At 39.3% G+C, this 24,484-nt stretch overlaps 1 protein-coding gene across 2 annotated transcripts; it reads left to right on the top strand.

Moving 5' to 3' along the window:
• Positions 1-173: 173 nt before the first annotated feature.
• On the top strand, positions 174-24,118 carry Tmem33 (transmembrane protein 33). 2 transcript variants are annotated; one of them, XM_052735058.1, is made up of 9 exons: positions 174-308; positions 477-547; positions 3,511-3,605; positions 4,206-4,393; positions 7,712-7,779; positions 8,743-8,876; positions 16,546-16,629; positions 18,381-18,501; positions 19,315-24,118. In XM_052735058.1, the coding sequence occupies exons 2-9, from the start codon at positions 503-505 to the stop codon at positions 19,318-19,320; spliced, it is 741 nt and encodes a 246-aa protein (XP_052591018.1). In that variant the 5' UTR covers positions 174-308; positions 477-502; the 3' UTR covers positions 19,321-24,118. The 2 variants fall into 2 exon arrangements, with proteins under 2 accessions (XP_052591018.1, XP_052591017.1); XM_052735057.1 differs by having other exon boundaries at positions 18,381-24,118.
• Positions 24,119-24,484: the final 366 nt, after the last annotated feature.

Below are 24,484 nucleotides of genomic sequence, written 5' to 3' on the forward strand. Positions count from 1 at the left end.
CTGAGTCCTGGATAAGACAAAAATTGCTTCACCGGTTTCACTTCTTAGATCTCTAGGCCAATTGGCCACTAGGGCAGGTGGAACCAAAACAAGAAGAAAAACTGCATTTCCCGTCATGCCTCTGGAAACAACTCCCGGTGACCCTCAACGTCCCCACCTCCCTCACACGGAAACGAAAGGGGCACTTCCGGTTTTGCAACCCCGGGAGCCGGCGGCGTTGGTCGGGCCCTTTAGGGCCTCATTCGGAAGCTCTGCCTTCGCTTGGGTCTTTCTAAAAAGACAGCGTCGGTCTGGACCGAGTGGGACAGGTAGCACCCGGGTGCCGTGGGGGCTCCGGGGCCGTGTGCTGCAGGGGGCCGGGAGGCCCCGTTGCTCCGGGGGCTTGGGGTTCCGTTCCGGCGGGCTCTGGAAGCGGGTCGGAGGGTCGTCGCCCCAGCACTGACGTTTTTTGCTCTTCTTTTTCTCTGCCGTCTCAGCGTCCCGGGCTCCCTGCGTGTCTCCCATGGCGGATACGACCCCGAACGGCCCCCAAGGGGCGGGCGCTGTGGTGAGTGAGCGGCCTGGTCTCCCTCCCGGCTCCATCCGCGGGAGTTGGCGAGGAGCAGGAAGTGTTGGGAGAGGGGCCGGAGCGTTCTAGAAGCCGCTGCCTGCGGGGCTGGGGTGAGGGAGTGGCGGGGGCCCAGAGAGGAGCTCCAGGTTTGTTTCCAAAGCGACGCTGCAGGCCGGCGTTGGAGCAGGTGGCCGTCGGCCTGTCTGCGGGGACACGGGGCCTCCCCGCGCCTTCCCGCAGCCTCCCCGCGCCTTCCCGCAGCTCAGTCTCCGGTTGTCTCCGGTCCCAAGGTTGAAGGTGCCATCTGAGGCAGAGGCTGCCACCCGCACGCCTCGTGGGGCGCGTAGTAGTGCCCTTTGTACCTCCTTTAAGCCTTTTTAAGAAATTCCGAAAAGGAGAGAGCGGTGTGTTTTCTTCTTCAGTTGGTCGTCTACTAGGGGGACGCCTACTACCCTTTTGTAAACTTGATAACTGAAAAGTGTTGTTGTACTGCTCTGTCCGAGACATCTTGTCATTTAGTCCTTAAACTGAATTTTTGATTTTTTTTTTAAAAACATTTGACAGCACCTCCGTATACACACACCTATTTTGCTGACCCGTTTGACATTCTTGCTAACCCACAAATGCTAAGTAGTGTTCGCCTCTTCACTCCATTTGGGAAGGTTAACGCTGATGGTAACCTAATACGTAGTTCATGTTCGGATTTCCTTCATCGTCCATTGGCACCTCCCCTCCTTAGAGTTCAGCCACTGTATGTATTAGTCTTACCTCGAGACTCTCAATCAACGGAAGTTCCTCTTTGGGTTTTGAAGACACAGGTAGTTGCAGTGTCTAGACCTGTTTTGCAGAGTGATCCAGAAACTGGAGTTACATGACTGATTGTGTCCTCAAGACAAGAACCATTTTATGTTGACTCTGTTTGGGGAATTCAGGTGTGATGTTTAAGGTGATACCTCAACCGGTTCACCATTGCAAAAATACAGTTTTCCCCTTTATAATTAAAAAGTTGTCTATCTTAGACGGGCGGTGGTGGCGCACGCCTTTAATCTCAGGAGTTTAATCTCAGGAGGCAGAGGCAGGTGGATCTTTGTGAGTTCGAGGCCAGCCTGGTCTACAGAGCGAGATCCAGGAAAGGCACAAAGCTACACAGAGAAACCCTGTCTCAAAAAACCAAAAAAAAAAAAAAAAAAAAAGAAAAAAAGAAAAAAAAGTTGTCTATCTTAATACTTTGGGACTGTGTGAATAATTTGCCCTCAAGTGTTCAATCCAAAGATTCATTAAAATAATTTGGGGGGGGTTGGAACTGTATATATTAGGCAGTTCACACTTAAAAACTTAAACCACCATGTGCCTTTTAAGCTGCTGTATTGTGTAATAGAACGTACCTACATCAAGAAGACCCGGATAAGGGACTGGAAAGATGGGCTCAGTGTTTAAAAGTGAATGCCGCTTTTTCAGAGGACCCTCGTTCAGTTCTCAGCACCTACCAGTTGCTCACAAGCCCCTGTAACTCTGGCTCCAGGGGATCTTCTGGTCTCCATAGGTCACTGTATACACCACACAGATGTATTCACATACACATAACACATAATTAAAAGTAATAAAAATGAATCTTTAAAAAAGATGTCTGAAAAGGATGATTCAGTGACTTCCTGACGAGTGAAAACCCTACACAGATACTTATTTTGTTGGGTGGAATGTATAGAGATCAGAGGAAAACCTACGATAGTCAGTTCTCGGCTTCCATGGTGGTCTCAGGGTTCAAATTCCAGTCGTCAGTCTTGGCAGCCTGGGCTGGACTGTCTTGATGGCCCATCAAATGGGTTTTAAAGAGAATGCTCTAAAGAAACTGAGCATAGTAAGCTAGAGTCAGCCTTGCATTTGACTGCTGCTATAATCAGTTAGGTTTAGAGGCATCACAGTATAATAGCTAGATCTCAATAGAATAGGCTAGCAGCATGTTTTATATTCTTGATGTTGCTAGTATGTAATTAAAAGGCATGTAATAATGCCCTTGAATTTTAAATATACTTGTATTTTTCCTAAAAAAAAATTTTACACATGCAGAAAACCAGAATGAAATTGCTTAAAAGTAGTATTTAAAAACATCGGATAGATGCATGAATGTGTTTTAAAAATCAGTTTATTGGAAGTACCAACTAGAAGAAAAAAATTCCGTCACATATAATGAGGATATGTATTATGAGACTTCTGTTTATATACCCACATATGTTTGTATCTTGGTATTAACTATTTTTGAACATTGTAGTTAAAAATATAAAAGCCTCTTTAGAAATGAATATGAGGTCCATGTAAGTGATAAAGCAGATTTTAAGTTCTTGCTTTCATGATAAGCTTAATCTAGGTCCACGGATAATAGGGTAAAGCTTGTGCCTGTAGTGGATTGCAGAGAGTCATATGATCTGAGAAGCAGGTACCATTTCATACTTGACAGGCATGTTTTGAGTGCCCTTCTGCATGTCCATGACAGATAGTCTATAGACTGATGACTTCAGCACTAATTCCTGCAATGATTTTACCTCTCTCTTTGTAATGGTTTATTTAATCCAAACCTATTATTTGATGCCTTACTCAGTTCTGGGGCCTATTTGGGTTTGCGATTTTTCTAAGAATAGACATTATAGTTCTCTTGAGGGCCATTAGTTCTTATTTAATGTTGTTTTAAAATAGATAGAGCCATTATTGTAAATATTGAAATAGCACAGAAAATTTTGTATAGTTGAATTACTGTCCTGATTTTTTTCTGAAAGTGCTTCTTATACCTTCCACAGCATATATGTGAAGAAGCAGTTAAGTACCATGAGTTTCCACTTAATAATCTAGAAAGCAAATGTTATAAGCTGGTTCTTAAAATAGCCTTCATAGGAATAAAAGTGCATAAATTGTCCTTAACATAATTAGGACTTAGTTTACCATAATATTTTTCTTTTCAAATCTAGCAATTCATGATGACCAATAAACTGGACACAGCAATGTGGCTTTCTCGCTTGTTCACAGTGTACTGCTCCGCTTTGTTTGTCCTGCCTCTTCTTGGGTACGTATTACCATGTTTCTGACTCAAGTCGGCATGTGTGAAATGCTTTTTAGCTTTAAGAATTGTTAAAATGCCGGGCGGTGGTGGCGCACGCCTTTAATCCCAGCACTCGGGAGGCAGAGCCAGGCGGATCTCTGTGAGTTCAAGGCCAGCCTGGGCTACCAAGTGAGTTCCAGGAAAGGCGCAAAGCTACACAGAGAAACCCTGTCTCGAAAAACCAAAAAAAAAAAAAAAAAAAAAAAAAAAAGAATTGTTAAAATGTAAATGGCATAGAACTAATGAACACAAACCCCATTAAAATCAACAGTGATCTGGTAATACCAATTGGGGGATGCTTTATTGTGGTTTGACTGCTCATTGACAGTCATGGTTTTTGCAGTTCTTACTTTTTTAACTTGATAGAGTGAATGCTTTATATTATACAGTTAGATATGTATTTGAAGTGATGTTTCCCAGAATGTGGAGTACATTCGTGTAATTTATTTTCTATTGACAATTAAATGATTTAGGTGTTGTGCAATTATGATGCAATTCACAAAGGAAGAAGAGCCCTGGTAGTTGTTGATGTCTCATGATAACTTTTCCTCTGGTAATTTTCAGGTTGCATGAAGCAGCAAGCTTTTACCAGCGTGCTTTGCTGGCAAATGCTCTCACCAGTGCTCTGAGGCTGCATCAGAGATTACCACACTTCCAGTTAAGCAGAGCATTCCTGGCTCAGGCCTTGTTAGAGGACAGCTGTCACTACCTGCTGTATTCACTCATTTTCGTCAATTCCTACCCCGTTACAAGTATCCTTTTCATACTCAGGACAGTGAAATTGCCAGCTAAGCATGTAGGAGATGTCTTGATTGTTTTTCTATTGGAAGGATACAGTAATGATGTTTCAGAAAGCTTGTTTGTTTGGCTTTTAGTCTGTCATTTATGTGGAGATGTATTAATATCAAATTTCTGTCCCCAAAATTTGAAATCTAAACTCTGTAGAGCTGTTTTGGGAATTTAAGCTTAGTCTCTCAATATTCTTGCCTTGTAAGCCTAGCAGGTATTTAACAATTAACATTCAAAGCACAAGGTTATACATGAATTTAGTATTTAAATCTTTATTTCATATTTCATATTCATATTTCAATTCCATATCTTGGTGGGAATATGCAAATTTTTCAAAAACACGCACATTTACATGTATGAGGGTTTTGCCTGTGTGTATGTATGTACAACATGTGTGCTTGATGCCTGTGGAGATCAGAAGAGGGTGTTGAAACCCTGCAACTGAAGTTGTAGGCAGTTGTGAGCCACTGGGTGGGTGATAGGAAATAAATTTAGGTCCTTTGTAAAAGCAGCCAGTGTTCTTAACCCACAGCCATCTCTCTAGCCCTACAAATTTGTTACTTGAAAAAAAGTTTTTGGCTACCCCAGCTACCAGTGACCTAGGAACAAAAAAAATTAATCTTGTGAAAATAATTTGCTATAACGTAAAATAGAAAGTAAGGACAAGAGCCAAGTGTGATAAGCCTGTAATCATAGCAGTGGGAGGCACAGGAGGGTTAAAGCCAGCCTGGTTTACATAGCTAGTTTCAGGTCAGCCAAGATTACGTAGTGTGACTTTGTCTCAAAGAGCAAAACCAGGCTAGCAAGTTGACTCAGCAGGTTAATTCTTAGGAGTTGGGGAAGAGAAGTAGTGAGCAGTGACAAGACCATCAATAGTAAGTGCTAATCTAATTCCTAAAGAAATTGGGAATTAGGGTATATGCAAAGGTGGCCCAAAGGAATACTACAAATGTATTTGGGCCTTTGCTCTGTTTGTTTGTTTGTTTGTTTGTTTGTTTTGTTTTGTTTTGTTTTTCCGAGACAAAGTTTCTCTGTGTAGTAGCCCTGGCTGTCCTGGAACTACGCTTTGTTGACCAAGCTAGCCTTGAACTCACAGAGATCTGCCTCCCAAGTGCAGGGATTCCTTTGTTCTTAATGTGATATATTGTCCTTATTCTGTCAGTGACTGGCACTTAATAAAATAGTAGCCTTTTCACTCCGTGTCTTTCTAAATAATTTAAAAGTGACATTGAACCAGGCATGTAATCACACACCTGTAATCTCGTCACTTGGAAAGTGAGAGTAGGAAGTCAAGGCTAGCCTGGGCTTCTGTGAGACCCTGTCTCCAAACCAAAAGTTGGAAAAATAAAGTGACACAAAAGCTAAGATGAATCGCTTAAGGATATGTGAACTGAAGACAATTAGAGGAGATAAATACTCATTCAAGGCTCCGTGGTGTCTGTGTGGTCATTTGACAGAGGATGAACTTTGGCCTAGGAGAATGAGGTTTGTGAAAACCAGAACTGGAGCCCAGATATCTTGACTCCTGTTGAAGGTTATACTTTGGCACTGCCTCTGTTACTGAATCAGACTCCAAGTCTGGGGGTGTCACAGTTTAAGTTGATTTTTTTTAAGCTTTAGCAGAGTTTCACATAGGCCTTAAAAATGAGAAGTTTCTAAGTTTCAAGTTTTAAAGGAGTCTGATTCATTAAAAAGTCTTCAATTGGAGCCAGACATGTGTATACCTGGAATTCCAGCACCTGGGAAGCTGTGGCAAGGAGGAATGAGAGTTTGAGGCCAGCTTAGGCTGCAGAGGAGGATGCATGTTTCTGTTTAGATTCTTCTAATGTGTGGGGCATAGCTGCTCACTGACTGGATTGAGTGAGTCAAGGTGATAACGAATTTGATATGCAAATTATTAGCAGTTAGCATTTCCCGATATGCCATACCTTTACCTAGTACAGAAAAATAGCGATTCATTTCTAGTGCTGATGTTACTATCACTAACATTTTAAGGCTAGTGTTTATGCCATTCATCATTGATAGTCAGTCATTCATGTAAATACTTGACAAGTTTTTTATTATTAACCTGGCAAAAATTGGAGTGGATCCATTTCTGTTTTCTTTCTTTTGAAAAATTGAGCTGGATGGTAATGGTGCACGTCTTCAATCCCAGGGAAGCAGAGGCAGGCAGATCTCTGTGAGTTCAAAGCCAACCAGGTCTACAGAGTGAGTTCCAGGACAGCCAGGGCTACATAGAGAAACCCTATCTTGAAAAAGAAAAAAGAAAAATTGGATGAAAATTGTGTATTTACCTAGTGTAAGGTAGGTAAATATTGGACTTAATATGAAAATTTAAAGCCAATAAGACCTATGGTAGATTTTTTTTTTTTTTTTTTTTTTGGTTTTTCAAGACAGGGTTTCTCTGTGTAGCTTTGTGCCTTTCCTGGAACTCACTTGGTAGCCCAGGCTGGCCTCGAACTCACAGAGATCCGCCTGGCTCTGCCTCCCGAGTGCTGGGATTAAAGGCGTGCGCCATCACCGCCCGGCCTCTATGGTAGATTTTATGTAAGCTGAAATTTATAGTCTTTTTTTACAAATTCAGTATGAATTTTTACAAATTCAAAATGTTAAAAAAAAAAGCACTCAGGTATATTTCCTCAAAGTAATGGAATTTAAGCACATTACTTTGACACCTTTGTCTACAATGTCGACTCGTGTAAAGGCACTGTAGAAGATTTTCTGTGTTTAAGACCAAATTAGTGCGCTGGAGAGATGGCTCTTAGCGCTCATATTGTCCTTGCAGAGGATCTAGGTTTGGTTCCCAGCCCCACATCAGGCAACACACAACTGTCTGTAATTACAGTTCCAAAGGATCCAGTCCCACTGACCTCCAAGGGCACTTGCATGTGTGTGTGTGTATGGTGAACATTAACTCGTGCAGGTACAAACACATAACTAAAAATAATAAATAAATCCTAAAGAAACAAAATGGCCAATGTGGGGTGAAAACTATATTCAATCATTTGGGTGGCTTACATTTTAGCTTTGCTTAGCAGATATTTGTGGTGCTTTATTAGAAATGTTTTTGACTTCCCAGATGGATGGTAAGATTTAGAAAGTGAGGAAGTTTACTTCTTCCTATGAGGTAGAACTTCATTTGATTCAAAGTCTGGCTATGAAAGAAAAGCCATCCCACCAAACTCCCTGTCAGGTGTTGCCTAGCTCTGCTTTGCACATAGCCGTGGGCATGGGCTTACAGTGCTCAGTGACTTCAAAGCTTTCCTTAACCGCTTCTCCAGTGAGTATATTCCCAGTCTTGTTATTTTCTTTGCTTCATGCTGCCACATACACTAAGAAGGTCCTTGATGTAAGTAAGACTGTTTGTTTCTTTGCCTTTTACATTGTCCATAGTTAGTTTGACTTGGAGTTTCAGACATTTTTTTCCCCACAAACTTGTTAGAAATTTTTTTAGTGATTTGAAATTTTTAAATTTAAAGATTATATTGTTAAAGTGTTATAAAACAGCATCTTTTGGTCTTTTGTAGACGCTTTTGTAGAAAGGATTGTTCTTAAAATTTTCTTCCAGTTCCCTGAAGTTTGAAATGCACATCTTCATTTAAAAACATGTAACTTTCGAGTGCTGGTGGCACATGCCTTTAATCCCAACACTCAGGAGGCAGATGCAGCTAGATCTCTGAATTCAAGGCTAACCTGGTCTATAGAGCGAGTTCTGGGACAGCCAGGGCTGTTACACAGAGAAACCCTGTCTCGAAAACCAAACCAAAATCCTATTACTCTAAGTTTGATGAGCTGGCAGAGATCTCCTGTCTGTCACTGGCTTACTGCCTGAGTATAACCATACCAGTGTAAGGTTTTTTGTTTTATATGTTTTTTGGCGGGGAGGGTGTTGTCTTGTTTTACTTTATTTATTTATTATTATTATTTTTTTTGTTTTTCGAGACAGGGTTTCTCTGTGTAGCTTTGTGCCTTTCCTGGGGCTCACTTGGTAGCCCAGGCTGGCCTCGAACTCACAGAGATCCGCCTGGCTTTGCCTCCCAAGTGCTGGGATTAAAGGCGTGCGCCACCACCGCCTGGCTTTTACTTTATTTTTTTGAGACGTCTCCATGTAAGCCAAGCAGGCCTTGAATTCACAGAGATCTACCTGCCTCTCCTTCCTGTGATGGTACACACCTTTAATCCCAGCACTTGGGAGGTACGTGGTGCCATTCTAAAGAGACGTCCTGAGCACCCACATAGTTTGGTGTTAGGGTGATTAGTGAGTTATTAAAGGTGCCGTGTTAGTTCTAATGCTTGTCTCCTTTTGTTTTAGGCGAAGGGTTCAAATAGTTTACCTCTGCTGAGGTCCGTCTTGGATAAGTTAAGTGCTAACCAACAAAACGTCCTGAAGTTCATCGCTTGCAATGAGATCCTCTTGATGCCTGCCACAGTCTTTATGCTCTTTAGGTGAGAGGTCAGACACGCTTGTTCGGAAGATTGACAGGTGAACAGAAGGGTAGTCGCTCAGATTGCATCCTGCTCGAATCAGAGCAAGTGCAGCCTGTACCCTCAGGTAGAGCACTCCAGATGCTCTGGTAGAAGCATCGCACCATGGGAAAAACCAGGCGCAAATGCTTTAACAGGCTTTGGAAATGCTTTTTCTTTGACATTTTCATGCATGTGCATATTGAGTGGTGGTCATTTTTACCTTCTCATGGCCCTATTCCTCTCTCACCTTCTCTTTTCTCTTGTTGAAATCTTTCTTCCCTAGAAGCTCCCCACGCTTAGATGTCTTTTTTGATTATTAATTAAATTTATTTGTTGACAATTTAATACATGTATGTAGTGCATGTAGTTATTCTCCCCACCCACTTATTTTCCTTTTATCCTTTCCAATCCCTATTCCTTCTTACAAGTCCTTTTCCTATAGTATATTTTTTTGTTATCCACTGTGTTAAATCAGGGCTGTCTGTGTGACCAGGGTGTGGGACTATCCATTGGAGCCTGGTGGGCTCATCAGTGAGTGTAGAACTGAAGACAGGGACTCCTCTTTCCCCAGCATCCATGAATAGCTCTGGGACAGGAAATTTGTCTTTACACCTGTGAAACATCATTTAACCCTTGGAGATTAATTTTTAATTTTTGAAAATTAATTTTAAAAATGCTACATATAGGAGAGTCTTTTGTCTTAGTGAGGGTTACTATTGCTGTGATAAAACACCATGACTAAAGCAACCTGGGGAGGAAAGGAATCATTTGGCTTATAAGTCCATATCCCAGTTCATCATCAAACCAAGTCAGGGCAGAAACTCCAACATGGTAGGAACCTAGAGGCAGGAGCTGATGTAGAGGCCATGGAGGGGTGCTGCTTACTGGCTTGCTCCTTCTGGCTTGCTCAGCCTGCTTTCTCATAGAACCCTGGACCACCAGTCCAGGGTGGCTCCACCCACAGTGAACTTCCCGCATTGATCACTAATTAAAAAAATACCCTACAGGCTTGCCTGCAGCTCGATCTTTGGAGGCATTTTCTCAACTACGGTTCCCTCAGATTACTATAGTGTGTGTCAGCTGACATAGAACTAGCCAGCACCGTCTTGAAGTCTAATTCAGCTCATTCTTGCCTTTTTTGAGGTGGTATAAGGAGACATTTTCAAAGTCTAGGCTTACAGTAACAATTGCCTACAGTTGTTTCCATATTTTGTTGGTAATCTGGAAATAATAGAGAAGACTTCTTTTGAGAGGTAGACTATCACAGCAGTGTTAGTCTCTCCTTTGGTAATTTTGCATTTGATTTTAATCATGTACATATCTACCTGGAAGCTTGCTTTTAAATTTTAGTTTTATAGATAAGCTAATAGGGGTATCTAATCTATTGGCTTCTCTGGGCTGTGTTGTCATCAGTGAAGTTCATGATCGAGCAAAGGAAAAAAACCTTCCACAATATTTTAAATAAGGTTACTATTTTATGTTGGACTGGATTTTTAGCTGTGTTGTGCCTCATGTGGCCTCACAGGCTCCAGGTTGGATACACTTCCCTTCTAAAAGAACTGTTTATAATGAATTCTAGTTGTGGTTCTGTGTTCTCTGTTCCAGAGTAAGCAGTTTGATATGTGTCCATTTGTAATCCATTTAGAAAATACATAGCTGGTCGAGGTGGTGCCTGCCTTAAATCCCAGCACTTGAGAGACAGAGGCAGGTGGATCTTTGTGAGTTCGAGGCCAGCCTGGTCTGCTGAGTGAATTCCAGGATAGCCAGGGCTACACAGAGAAACCCTGTGTTGAAAAAAAAAAAAAGTGAGGGAGAGAGAGAGAAACATATCTGTAGAAAGTATAGTTTGTGGGTATAGCTTTATTTGCTTATTATATTTACTGAGTTGCCATAATGCATGAATTTTTAGAGTTAATGTTTGTTTCTTTTTTTTTAATTTTATTTATAGTTTATGTATGCGTGCTGTACATATATACTTGCATACTAGAAGAGGGCATCAGATCCTATTATAGATGGTTGTGAGCCACCATGTGGGGTGCTAGGAATTGAACTCAGGACCTCTGGAAGAGCAACTAGTGTTCTTAACCACTGAGCCATCTCTCCAGCTCCCGTTTGTTTCTTTTAATGGTTATTCATTGTTCTGTTGAATTAGTATGTTCCATTTTATTACCCTGGTGTTTTACATTTTTAGTTTTCCAAATATTGATGCAGTAGACACCTTTCTTAGTTTGCTTATATCTGTATACCAACAATGGTTTCTTTAACATAGATATCAGAATTAATTTTTCTGTGTTTAAGTGCACTTTGTGTTTACTAGACCATGTCAAAATGTTCTTTAAAAAGTCTATGTGTTTGTCCAGGCCCTGGCCTGTAATCCCAGCATTGGGAAAACTAACACAAGAGATTTTAAGTTCTAGGCCAGCTTAGGCTGCATAGTAAGACTCTTGTCTAGGAAAAAAGTTTATATACTTGTTTTTCATAATTTTGTTCATTTGTACAAGTATTGTTCATTTGTACAAGTTATTGTTACTGAGTATAAAACTTTATACTTTTTAGTCTTTGTTGACTGATCAATGAAGTTTTTATATGCCTGACAGTTGGTTTTATTTTTAGTTTTTTCTTTCCTGTACTAAGGATTGAACTCAGGTCCTGGCACTTCTTAGTAAGCACTCTGCTGTTGAACTGTACTACCCTCAGTCCAATTTTACTTTTTTTTCCCCTTATTTTGAAACAAGGTCTCACTAAATTGCCTAGGCTGGCCTTGGATTTCCAGTCCTGCATCCTCCTCTTCCTGAGTTTCTTTTTCTTTTTTCTTGTTTTGGTTTTTCCAGACAGGATTTCTCTGTGTAGCCCTGGCATCCTGGAACTCACTCTGTAGACCGGGCTGTCCTTGCACTCACTGAGATCTACCTGCCTCTTCCTCCCTACTGGGATCAAAGGTGTGCACCACCATACCTAGCTATGAAAATGTGTTAAATAGGTTTTCTGGACCTGGACTGCAGTTGATAAGACTTTTAACTTGTTTCTGGGCCTTGAATTTTTCTCATTTAAAAGGAAATATTGCCTAGCATATGTAAGGCTTTGTGTTTAACCTCTAGCACTGAAACAAAGTAGTAATTGAAATAGATAAATAGTGAAAATCCATTTCCTAAATGTTGATTATAGGATTTGATGCAGCTGTGTTTGTAAATTATTCACCTCTAAAGCTTACACCCTAAAGTTTAGCATACTAACATGGAACCTAATTTTAGAATTATAGCAGATTTTTACTTTATTGATCCTTAACTCAATTGAGCTCATTAAGACATTATTTAACACTGTGGACAATGTTGTTATCTTAATTTTCAAGAGTAGAGTTTATCAGAAATACATTTAAAGATAATTTTTTCACTAGAATTTATTTCTTTAATGAACGTGTGTGTGTGTGTGTGTGTGTGTGTGTGTGTGTAGATACCAGAGGTTGACATTAGTTGTCTTCCATTATCACTCTCCAGACTCTCACTGAACTGGGAGTTCACCCTTTGCCTGCTCTGGCTACTTAGTAAGCCCCTGGCCTGTGAACTCCTGTTCTCATGCATGTGCAGCAGGCACTTTAGCTACCAAGTCATCTCCCTAGTCTGTGCAGCTCAACACTCAGCTTGTCTGTATTCCTCTTGCTCCTAGCTTCTGCTGATTACTGTTTTACTCTTCCTTGAAACAGCTTTGCTAGCAACTGCATTTGAGTGAGTGTTTAATTTTTCTATCTCAGGTTTATGTACTTTTATGTATGTGATTGTTCAGCCTGCATGCATGTGTACTGTGTGCATGCCCGGTGCCCACAGAGGCCAGGAGAGGCCCTGGAACTGGACTTAGGGATAGTGGTGAGCTGCCGTTTGGCTTTAGAAGCCAGACCTCCATGTTGTACAAGAGTAGCAACTGCTTCTAACTATTGAGTCCTTCCTCCAGCCCCACGCTTGTCATTTCCAGTTCCGTCCATTATCTTCCCACTGTAAATGATAGTGTCTCGTCCTTTTAAGACTGGTTAGCATTCAACCGTGTGTGTATACTTGGGAATATGTAGCACATGTCTTTATGCATTCCTCTGCTGGTAGATACTTCCAGTTGATTCCATATTTTGGCTGTTGTGAGTAGTGATGAAGTAAACATGGAGTGCATAGATCTCATTGATAATACTGATCTCATTTCTTTTGGATACTTGCTTAGAAGAGGAATAGTTGGATCGTGAGGTGGTTACATTATTTGTTCATTCCCGTTTTCCATAATGTTTGTACTACTTTACATTGCCACCACTCATGCATACTTTTTTTTCTACATCCTCATCAGTGCTGGCTACTTTTTTTTTCTTATTTTCATAATTGTTCTTCTGATGGATGAATCTGTAAGCTGCTTTTTAATATTATTTTTTTTTGCATAAACAAGGGAGATTTTTCTGGTTTTGTATTTAATGTTTTTCATATAATTTTAATTTAATGAATTAAAATCATTTTATGAAGTTTATTTATTTTGTCTTTGGGGATCAAGCCCACAGCTTCGACACATGCTAGGCAAGTGTTCTACCACTGAGCTATGTCCTCAACCTTCCATGTGCAATAGTATATTGTATATAGAATACTTAATACTTTAAGTGTGTAACTTAAATATAACCCAAACTATAAAATTAAAATAATCGTGCTCTCACTAGTCTTTCTATGCTCCCTTCATGGCAGATGCACTATCTGATTAGTAGAGGCTGTATTACTTAGAGCTCTGTACTGAATGATAAACCTACATTCTTGACTTTATCTTACATATGCATGCACAGATGTGCAAAGACAGATGGTCATTAGAAGTTTGTTTACTTCTCTGCTTCTTTTCTTACATTTTCTTCAGTTCCTCTCTTCCCCTCTCCCTCCCTTTCTGCTTCCCTACTTTCCTCCCTCCCCTCCATGTTTTAGATTTTTGAGACAAGGTCTTGCTTTGTAGTCCGGGCTCATCTTGAGGCAGTCCTCCCACTTCTACTTTTTGAGTACTAGGATGCTGAGACATAAGCACCCTGTGGTGGTTTTTGTTTGTTTTGAGGGGGTTTAGTCCTCAAAACAAAATCCTCAGGTGCTTACAGGAAGTTTTGCATGGTAAGCAGAAACTGCCAAGCTACACCCTCAGCTATAGCTTTATTTCTTATTGTGTCCTAGAGCCACCCTAAGCATTCAGACGAGGGAGGCTTGGTAGTCATGGTAGGAACATAAGATCGAATGCTTGAAGTTGTAAAAGGAACTGGATAGTTTGCATGTTATATTCATATTATATGTTAATAGAAGTTAAAGTTGGTTAACAACAAATATGGTGTTCCTCATTTGTATTTTTTGGGTATGTGCAAGGACAGGTACATGCTGTTTTGTCTCACATTCATAGTAGTGTTACACTGTAACACTAGTAATAGTGAGCTATTACATGATGAGCACTGTGTTAGTGTTAGTCATTTTGTTCTACACTTGTGTGTAGAAGGATAGATTAAGGGGAGTGTTTTGTAAATTTCATCAGGGGCTAACTTGGATGGTGGGAAACTGGGTTTTCAGTGAACGTTTTCTATATTTTCACTGTTAAATATTTGGTTTTTTTTAAAGATTTATTTATTTATTATGTATACAGCATGTTTGACTGCAGGTCAGAAGAGGGCACCAGATCTCATTACGGATGGTTGTGAGCCACCATGTGGTTGCTGGGAATTGAACTCAGGACCTCTGGAAGAGCAGTCAGTGCTCTTAACCTCTGAGCCATCTCTCCAGCCCCTAAATATTTGTTTAGATTGTTAAAATTTTGTTAGATTATTTGTTGGGCAAAATGTCACATTAAGTAATAAGTTTATAATCATGTAAATTATTTTTATTATGAAAGTATTGTACAAATTAGAAGAAAGGGTTAAAAATACTAAGCTCTTTTTTAAAAAAGATTTTGTTGTTTATGTTTTCTACATCAGGATCTCATTATGTAGTTGTGGCTGTCTTGGAACTCACAGAGATTCTCCTGCCTCAGCTTCCCAAGGCATTCTTTAAAGCCATTAAACCTGTCTTTAAAAATAATTTTTTAATGCATTATTTCTTTGTATGTATGTGAGCACATGTATAGGTCATAGGACAATTTCTTGGGTGTCAGTTCTCTCCTTCCATCATGTGGGTTCCAGGGTTCTGTCTCAGGTCATCATGCTTGGCATCCAGCACCTTACCTGCTGAACCATCTCTCTGCCTCACATTCTGCTTTTTTTCAAAGTTACTCTGTGAGTTTTTCTTTGTTTTTTTCCTTTTGGTTTTTTAGGACTGAGTCCCTTATAGGCAAGCTGGCTCAAACTCACTATATGTTTAAAAATGACCACCTCCCTCCATCTTTCAAGGGCTGGGATTACAAGTGTGTTCCACTATGTCTGTCCATTATATTTTTCATGGCCAAGATTTTTAAATGACTAAATATGATATGATTTACTAACCCTGCTGCTTCACTGTGTCTACCTGAACTTGCAGTGTATACCTAGTTCATCCTTCCGCTCTCCTTTGTATCCAGAGTCTGTGCGTGCCTGGTACATGCTCTATCTAGCACTGAGCCATGTCCACAGCTCCATTCCTGTTTTGTTTTTAGTTATTTGAGTGTCTTTTTTGGTTTTTCGAGACAGGGTTTCTCTGTGTAGCTTTGGCACCTTTCCTAGAACTCACTCTGTAGCCCAGGCTGGCCTCGAACTCACAGAGATCTGTCTGCCTCTACCTCCCACTTGCTGGGATTAAAGGCATGCGCCACCACCGCCTGACTATTTGAGTGTCTTAATCCAGGTAGTTTGTAGGAAATAATTCTGGACTTAAGAGTTTCATAAAACACACACATACTTGCCTCTTAAGGTATTAGAATTACGGTTTTTTAGTCAAGAACATAATTACTATAGGCTCTGTCAGTATATTTAGTTGGTATAGTTTTGAGTTTTTATTTGCTCATAAAATAAGCCATTCTTAACTTGGATGTTTATTAAGATTTAAAACTTAATTTCAGGTGGGCATGGTGGTATACACATGTAGTCTTAGCTCCCAGAATGCTGTGATAGGCTTAGGAGTTCTAGGACAGCCTGGGTTACATATTGAGACTCTGTTTCAAAAAAACAAAACATTGAGCCCACAAGATGGTTGGGCAGGTACAGACACTTGTCTTCCAAGCCTGGCTCTCAGGTTGATCCCTTAGTTTGATCCCTGGAACCCAAGGAAAGGTAGAAGGAGAAATCTGACTTTGCCCTCTGACCTTTACACACACATGCCCACATATAACAACACACACACACACACACACACACACACACACACACACACACACACACACAAATAATTTTTAAAAATACCAACAAAAACCTTGCTTTTTTTAAATCAGTTCTCTGCTAATTCTAAAGATAATATTTTCTGAGTTTTAGTATTTAAGATTTTAATATATGGATATATTTGTAAAAACTTAAGTAATAGCATTTTGCTCTTTTCCAGTCTTCTATTTTTTTTTTAAGAGTAATTTGTGCCTAGATCAGGTAATTGTTACTGACCATATGATGAAGACACACATATTCTCCTTTTAAATTGCTTGTTATTTTTGAATATATATATGAATTGTAATATGTACTCATCGCCCTTGTATTTGTTTATTTCAGTGGCCAAGGAAGTTTGCTGCAGCCTTTTATATACTACAGATTTCTCACTCTTCGTTATTCCTCTAGAAGAAATCCATATTGTCGGTAAGCTTGTGACTAACTTAAATCTGTTTTGTTTAATATACTGTGCAGATGTAGTATTTATAACTCTTGGAAATTTCTTAATAGTTTAGAACTTATAAGAAAGAAATATCTTTGAAATTTAAGTTGTTGGTTTTAAAACTAGCTGGGGTTAGTGAAAACGTAGTTGTATAAACTGATTCTTCATTTACAGGTTCCCATCCTGATAAATTCGCTCTTAAGTGGAAAATACACTGAGTACACCTGCCCCAGCAAACAGCTTAGCAGCACAGTATTCCATGGAATGGCCCTTGTTACTGGAGCTGCAGCTGTCTGCTGTTACTGCTAGCCTTAGAAAAGATTGAAATCTGAAGTATATTGCTGCTGAGTGCATAACACTTTTGCAGCAGCCTAAGTAAAAACACTGGAGGTTAAGCCATTCAAGGATGGGGACCTTATATTTCTTTTTAGAAATTGAAGCTAGAGTTGTTTTTTTATCATCTTTTAAGGTTCTAATGCTTAGGAAATATGTGACTTTCTTAATTGAAACAAAGACCATAGTTAAAGTAGTCACAGATCAATATATAGCAGTCTCTCCTTATGTGCACCGTAGCTTCCTATACTTCTGTTACATGGAGTCTAAAAAGCTCATAGCTAGGGGAGGGGTACACATCTGCAAACCCAGCGCTCTGGAGTCTAAGGCAGTTGAGGAATATGTTCAGTGTTGTCTCCATTAACTTCATTATAGCACTGAAACTCCTAATGTCCAGAAAACTTCTGAGAGAACATTTATTTATTTAAAGAAATAGTGTGTGGCCTGGTACGGTGGCACATGCCTTCATTCCCAGCACTTGGGCGGTAGAGGCAGGTGGATCTCTGTGGGTTTGAGGCCAGCCTAGTCTACAACATGAGTTCCAGGACAGCCAGGTCTACAGAGAGAAACCCTATTTTGAAAAAACAAAAATAAAAAAAAACAAAATAAAGAAAGAAACGGTGTGTGGATTGCACGTTACGTAATTTTTTGGGTCTTTTTAAAGATGAATTGAATTTGTCTGTAAAATGTGAAAACTGAGTAGTAAAGAAAAAAATGTAGGGCTGGAGAGATGGCTCAGAGGTTAAGAGCAGTGACTGCTCTTCTAAAGGTCCTGAGTTCAATTCCCAGAACCCACATGGTGGCTCACAACTATCTATAACGAGATCCTGGTGCCCTCTTCTGGCCTGCAGGCATACATGCAGACAGAATACTGTATACATAATAAATAAATAAATCTTAAAAAAAATGTAAATAATCCCTTTTAGATATAACCATTGTTTTTGAAAGTGCTTTTTCTTACTTCTCTACTCAAAAAGACACTGGATTTTGAGAATGTTGTCTGTGATGAGATGGGAATCCTCCTGCTACCCTGGCTGGCCTTGAAATCCTAGGCTCCCTACCTCCTGCACTTGTACCTGAGGGCTAGATAGCTGTGCATGGGTTCTCCTTTTGTATATTCCCTACAGTGTTTTCTAGGTTCATCTTTGACTTAAATTTTTGTTGTTTTTCAACACAGGGTTTCACTGTGTAGCTCTGGCTGTTCTGGAACTTACTATGTAGACCAGGCTGGCCTCGAACTCAGAGATCTGCCTGCCTCTGCCTTGCAAGTGCTGGGATTAAAGGTGTGCACCACCACACCCAGCTATTTCTTTAAATTCTTTTTGGTCAGCTTTTTTCTCAGCATTATTTGTCTTCATTGCCTTATTGTTGTGTTTCTGAACACCACTATTTTATCTTCCAGGAACTTGTTTAATGAACTGAGGATTGTTGTGGAGCACATTATAATGAAGCCCTCCTGCCCACTGTTTGTGAGAAGACTGTGTCTCCAGAGCATTGCCTTCATTAGCAGACTGGCACCAACAGTTGCGTAGTCTAACCTCTAGTTAAGCTGTGTGTAGAAGATAGCATTAGTAGCTGGTAATTCAGATAGGGGTCTAAATGACAGACAGGTCTAACACCGGCCTCAGTTCAGTTTACGTGATTTACGTAAATGCATCTCAGTGCAAAAATAATCATTTTCCTGGCATGTTAAATCAAGCCTTTAACAGTTTCTGAGAAAATTTTACTGTGCATTATTGTTTGTGGTATGTAAATTTGTATTTAGTGATAAATGTTACTAAATTGTTTTAGATGCTGCTATGCCTACATCATGAAATACATTTATTTCTTTTAAAAAGAATTCTGAACTTTGTTTCACCTCAACCATTAACCCAAGTTATGTCTGGAATGAGTTCATTATGGTAATAGATGAATTCAGTAAATTTTGAGACAGTATTTTTTTCCATTCATTAGTTTTGGTTGAGATTTTCACAGAAGCACATTCCCCTGCAGTTTCATTTCACATTCAGCTTGTGCTGCTTTGCTAGGACAGATGTGTTTAGCCTGCACCATTACAAGGGAAATTCTGTATTTATTTTATGCCCTGCTAAGCTTTCATTCCCATCAGTCCATCTGTGGCTTTGATAGTGTTTGAAAACGGCTTGGCTGTAAGCCTGTTTTGGATTAGCTCTTTGGGGTCCTGTAACCATGTACTCTAGAAGGTGGTAGTGACACAGCGTTCCTTTGAGAGACCTACTGAGTAACTTTGACCATGTCCCCAGATAGGCATCAGTGTTGCTGTAGTGTGTAGAAACACCTAGTTCAGTGTCTTGACTCCAGTTTTCTTGGTTTCTCAGGCTTGAAAGGTCCTAGAAATTTGCAGCAGCAGTTCTGATGCCTTTGAAAGGATGTGATTGAAGATTGAGCATGTGATTACACTTGTATGTTCTGAAATAATGAAGACTATTCTGTAGATTACATGTTTATCCAGCAAATATGATTCAAAAGGTTAAATGGAAAGGTTTATAGGTAAGGTAATTAATGGGGAATAGTTGAGGGGGATAATGGGTGTTTCAGCCTGGTAAAGCATACATGAGGTTGGGGGGATTGGATGCATAATGCATCTGTGATTGGGGCTGGATAATATGTTCAAGTCTTTTAATTGAGTTTCCATCAATTCCTTTATAGAAGTCATTTTGATCCTTATTACTGTTGCATGATTGGAAATACTTAAAACAATGCACAATTTTAGTATAGAGTAATGTAATGTTGTGGTCTTTTTTTTGTGCCCAGTTCTCTTCTATCTGCATGTAATTTGGATTTCTCGATCCATTCATTAGTAGCTTGTAACATCAGTTTTCTTTTTGTTTAAGCTCCTAATCTATAGAAAGGTGATAGTCTTGGGGTAGACTTCCAGAAAATACTACATGACAGCTTAGCTTTAACCAGCTACTTTTACATTTTTATAATATTTATCTACCAAGTTGGAGAAGCAACTTGATAATATCCTGTTGATTTTTTTTAATGTATGTGCCTAGCCTCCTTATCACTATATATGTAATCTGATGGTTTTAAAAATACAACTTTGTAGAGCAATAAAGTGACTGTAACGTTATGTAAACATGCTGATTTCTAAGATGTTCTAAAACATTGTCTTGAGTGACATCGAGTTCTGGCAGCTAAAGGAATATTTATTTTGAATATTTTCTCTCTTTTTTTTTTCAATCTTGGAACATTTTAGATTTATAAGAGGTTCAGAATAGTAGTACAGAGAGTTCCCATGTACCTCTTACCTGTCTATTTTTATATTAGCATCTTTTAATTAGTAAGACATTTATGCAAAGTAAGATAATAACCTTGGATTAACTAAAGTACAAAATTTATTTGAATTTCACCAATTTTTCTATCTGTTGTATGTGTGTGCTGTGTTTGTACCTGGATTGCCTTTTATGTTTCAAGGTGTATAAGTGAGTTTTAGATCTTTATAATATTGGTCAAAATATTTCCTTAGAGGAGCTAATTCATGCTGGCTTTAACAATGTAATTTCCAATGTTTAATGATATAAATTAAGCCTTTTTAATGATACTGCAGAATTACATTATTTCTGATACACCCGTGCTTGAATGGAAATATAGATTTGTTCCTTAAAGGAAGGTGCAGAATATAAATAATATTCTCAAACCCATGAAAAGGCAAATTTTATAATTTGAACATTACTAGATGTTTACAAACTAGATGATTACTAGTTTGCATGAAGTTGTAGTTAGAAATATCACATTGTGTGTGAATGTGTACAGTCAGCTGATCTTGAATCTGAAATTAGTGTTTCCATGTACGCCTATCAAAATACAGGAAATGTAACAGTGCATAAAGTGGATGAGCAGGGGAAACGTAACACTTACTGCATAACTAAAGTTTAAAGGAAGTTGGTTTATCATCCAGAATATCTAGTCCTTTAGGAACTGGAACAGTGCTGTTGTTTGTTAAACCCCATTGGACAGATGGAAGCTTCATACAAAACCTGTTGTTCTCTAGCAAGCATTCTGTATTCCTTTGTGTACTTCATCTCTCATTGAGTTGAATGGATTTTTTTTTTTTTTTTTTTTTTTTTTTTTTTTTGGTTTGTTCTCGAGATAGGGTGTCTTTGAGTAGTCCTGGCTGTCCCAGAACTCAGACCAGACTGGCCTTGAACTCCCAGAGATCTGCCTGTCTCTGCCTCCCAAGTCCTGGGGTTAAAGGCATGCCTGGCAAGTTGGCTATATTTTAATATTAAGCCACAGAGCAATTTCTTAAGTGCAACTTGTATTTAAATTTGCTTGAAATAAAATTTCCCTAAGGTAAATGCTTTTGGAAGAAAAACAACAAAGCTAATTGTAAAAGTTAAATTTAGATACTTATGTATCCCTTACGGAGAATGTCAAGGCAAGCTTGATAACAAACCAGAAGTTCTGGAAAATTAATGGATTCTGTTGAATAAAAATTGCAAAGCCCTACATCTAAAGATCTAGACAAAAATTTGAATTAGATTTGTAAGTTTAGAAAATACCCTAGAAAGGAAAATGGATGCATATGTAACTAGACAAATAGAACTGAGTTCTCTAAAAAACGTTTCAGTTGAGAGATTATGGTAAAATCCTCAGCTAACATTGAGGAGTTTGATTGATGAATCATCTGGGGGGAAAATAGCTGTGGACAGTTAATGTTTATAATCAGTAGGTGTCACTCTTTCCTTGGGTAGTCCCCATCTTTACAGCTGTGTTTGGTGAAATGCTATGTTACCGAACGTGCTTAACTGACCATAATACTAGGCATTTTAATTCTGTGACCCCTGTAATTGAACAGTGAACAAGTATTTGGTAAGTACTTATGTGCATGCTGGGAGATGGGCCTGGGGATTGACACCTGGGCCTCTTGTTCTACCACTGGGCTATACTTCCATCTTAGGAGTACTGCTTTATAATATAAAATATTCAAAAGAAATTCACTGCCAATATGAGCTAGTAAAACTGGACACAGTTGGGAGTGACATGTGTGCTGCTGTCTCTGTCATCTCTTCATTCTCGGCCTAAGTCCCCTGAGGACATAAATGGTAAGATGATTATTTCCCCTTTCCAGATGTAGAGAAATGATAGCTACTTTTTTCATCTTTTCTTATATAGAGAGATGGAATTTTAATTTTTTCCATCATTTGTAGGTACACTAGATAGAATCAATTTAACTTATGATTGAGACTTTCCAAGTAATATGAAAGCACTTAACAGTTTGTATATTATATCAGGAGTGCTACCTGAGTTTGAAAACCAAGTGTAGTTGTAAAGGTTTTTCTTGGCACCACTGGCCTTCCTAGGACCAGGGGAATTCCACACAGGCAGTGTGTTGGTGAGCTTGACAAACAGTATACTAGAGCATGGCATACCTTTGAAAAGTCTGGAGTTTCTCGACACTTCTTTAATGCATACAGTCTTTTGTTGTTGTTTTCTCGAGACAGGGTTTCTTTGTGTAGTTTTGGTTCCTGTCCTGGATCTCGCTCTGTAGACCAGGCTGGCCTCGAACTCACAGAGTCCTGAGTGCTGGGATTACAGGCGTGCACCACCGCCACCTGGCTCATACAGTCTTGTATAGTTTGACTGCAAAGCCATTCTTGGAGCTGGTATCAAGGATATCAAAGGAGCTGCTGGGAGTTTGGAAGGTATCCTGTAATTAGTTCATCAATGAGATTTTTGTGATCTGAGGTGGCACTTAAGTGGCTTATCCAGAATGGCCACATTCTTGGGTGAATGCTCTCTCTGGGGTCTCCCTTTTTGTGTTGTGCATGCCATGTAACTGACACACACTGAGTTTGAGTTGGTGGTGACAAGACAAAATGCAGTATTCTTTGTATCTGAAGTGGATTCTTTTTCTTTGAAAACTATAGGGAAAAGTTGATGGATAGCTGTGTTTCCTAGAGTCTTAACAATTGGCTATTGTAGGAGAAAGAAGGGCCCAAGAATCATTTCAATTTTTTTTTCTTTCCTAGCTTGTTGCTTACTTGCTTTCTCCCTTCTTCCCCACCTCCACCCGCATCCCCAACAGGGTTTCTCTGTGTAGCTCTGACTGTCCTGGAACTCACTCTATAGTCCAGGCTGACCTCAAACTCAGGGATCCGCCTGCCTCTGCCTCCCTTTTTTTTCTAGCCTTCTAAAGCTACATTTTAAAAATAGGCTTAGCATTTTTGAAACTAACCTTTGTTGTTCATAACATTTAATTCCAAGCTTTTACTCTTCTCTTGTGTAACTTTAAGAACATTTCCTTTTGACATTAGTTTTTGTCTAGGTGTATCTGTAAATTGAGACCAAAAGAGCAACATCTTGGGCAGGTAATATTTATGATGTGTGTATATTGGAACAAATATACAAGGATTGCGAAGATTAGAAAGAGTCATGGAAACTGCTTGACTTATAAATGCATCACTGCTGGTGCTTGATATAACAGGAGATATTGAACTAAAAAATTGTATATACAGAATGTCAGCATTTCTTACTAAACTTCTCCTGAATCCATTTTTAATATATTATATAGGTTGGGGAGTTATATATACTCTTCAAGCCAATACTGTCCAGACTGTAGATTTATAAAATAAATTGAAAAATTCATCATTCTCCTGTATTCAAGACCAAAGCACATAATGCTAATGCAGGGCTCAGAGGGGAAATACCATTCTCCTGCATATTTGAGAAAATGTGAAGTCCTTTCAAGAAAATGTAATAAACATCATAATCATAGCCTGCTGACACTAAGGAAAAAGGACCTCATTCGCTCTTTCTTTTATGCAGCGATTTACTGGTCTCTGCTGATTCCAAATTGGATCACTGTAGTAAATTATCCATGCTGGTACCTGTGAAAGTAAGCCCTAGGATCCATATTTGTTTTGTGTTCTGCTTAAATCAGCAAGAATGATAAATTTGATGGTGTGAAATTGGAAGTATCAAGGGCTTTCTTTGATGGTTGAGCAAAGTCTTGTCTCCACCTGTAATTTTTTGTTACCCTTTTTCACTGTATGTGCTTCATATGTCTAATATTTATTTCAATACAAATTAAATTGTTCTTCCATCTATAATGTTATACCTAACATTTTATTGATGTAAAGTCAAATTGTGTAATAAAAGTCTTTCTGGATTTAAGCAGGTTTAGAAATGCTATGTTGCACAAGTACATTTACAGTTAGAATTCAGCTTTCCTTTGTGCCTGATTGCCTGTTGTTGGAGGAAGGTGAGTCTGAATGCTTCTGTTGTCCTCCTCCCATTACAAATACAGACGTACTGTGATGTTGAAGACTGGTGTTAAATGGGAAAACTGCATTACGAGCTGAGACTTGGTGAGGGGGGACATTAGATATCTCAGTTGCTTGCTTCTATACATTTTTGTTTCATGAAATGGATAGCCTGGTGGATGAATTATTTATAGCCTTAAAATGCCTCACAATATACAATGCATCCAAAGTCATCAGTCAACACCAGATAACAGAAGTACATTTCCCTTTTAGGTGT

This window comes from Peromyscus californicus, unplaced genomic scaffold (genome assembly GCF_007827085.1).
Source record: "Peromyscus californicus insignis strain IS unplaced genomic scaffold, ASM782708v3 Scaffold_13__1_contigs__length_99412109, whole genome shotgun sequence".
In the NCBI taxonomy this organism is placed as follows: domain Eukaryota; kingdom Metazoa; phylum Chordata; class Mammalia; order Rodentia; family Cricetidae; genus Peromyscus; species Peromyscus californicus.

Excerpts from the sequence above, each read along its gene's own strand:
- Tmem33 (XM_052735057.1), top strand. The coding sequence starts at position 503 with ATGGCGGATACGACCCCGAACGGCCCCCAAGGGGCGGGCGCTGTG. Across the intron at positions 548-3,510 it reads CCCAAGGGGCGGGCGCTGTG|CAATTCATGATGACCAATAA; the intron begins GTGAGTGAGCGG and ends TTTCAAATCTAG. Across the intron at positions 3,606-4,205 it reads TTTGTCCTGCCTCTTCTTGG|GTTGCATGAAGCAGCAAGCT; the intron begins GTACGTATTACC and ends GGTAATTTTCAG.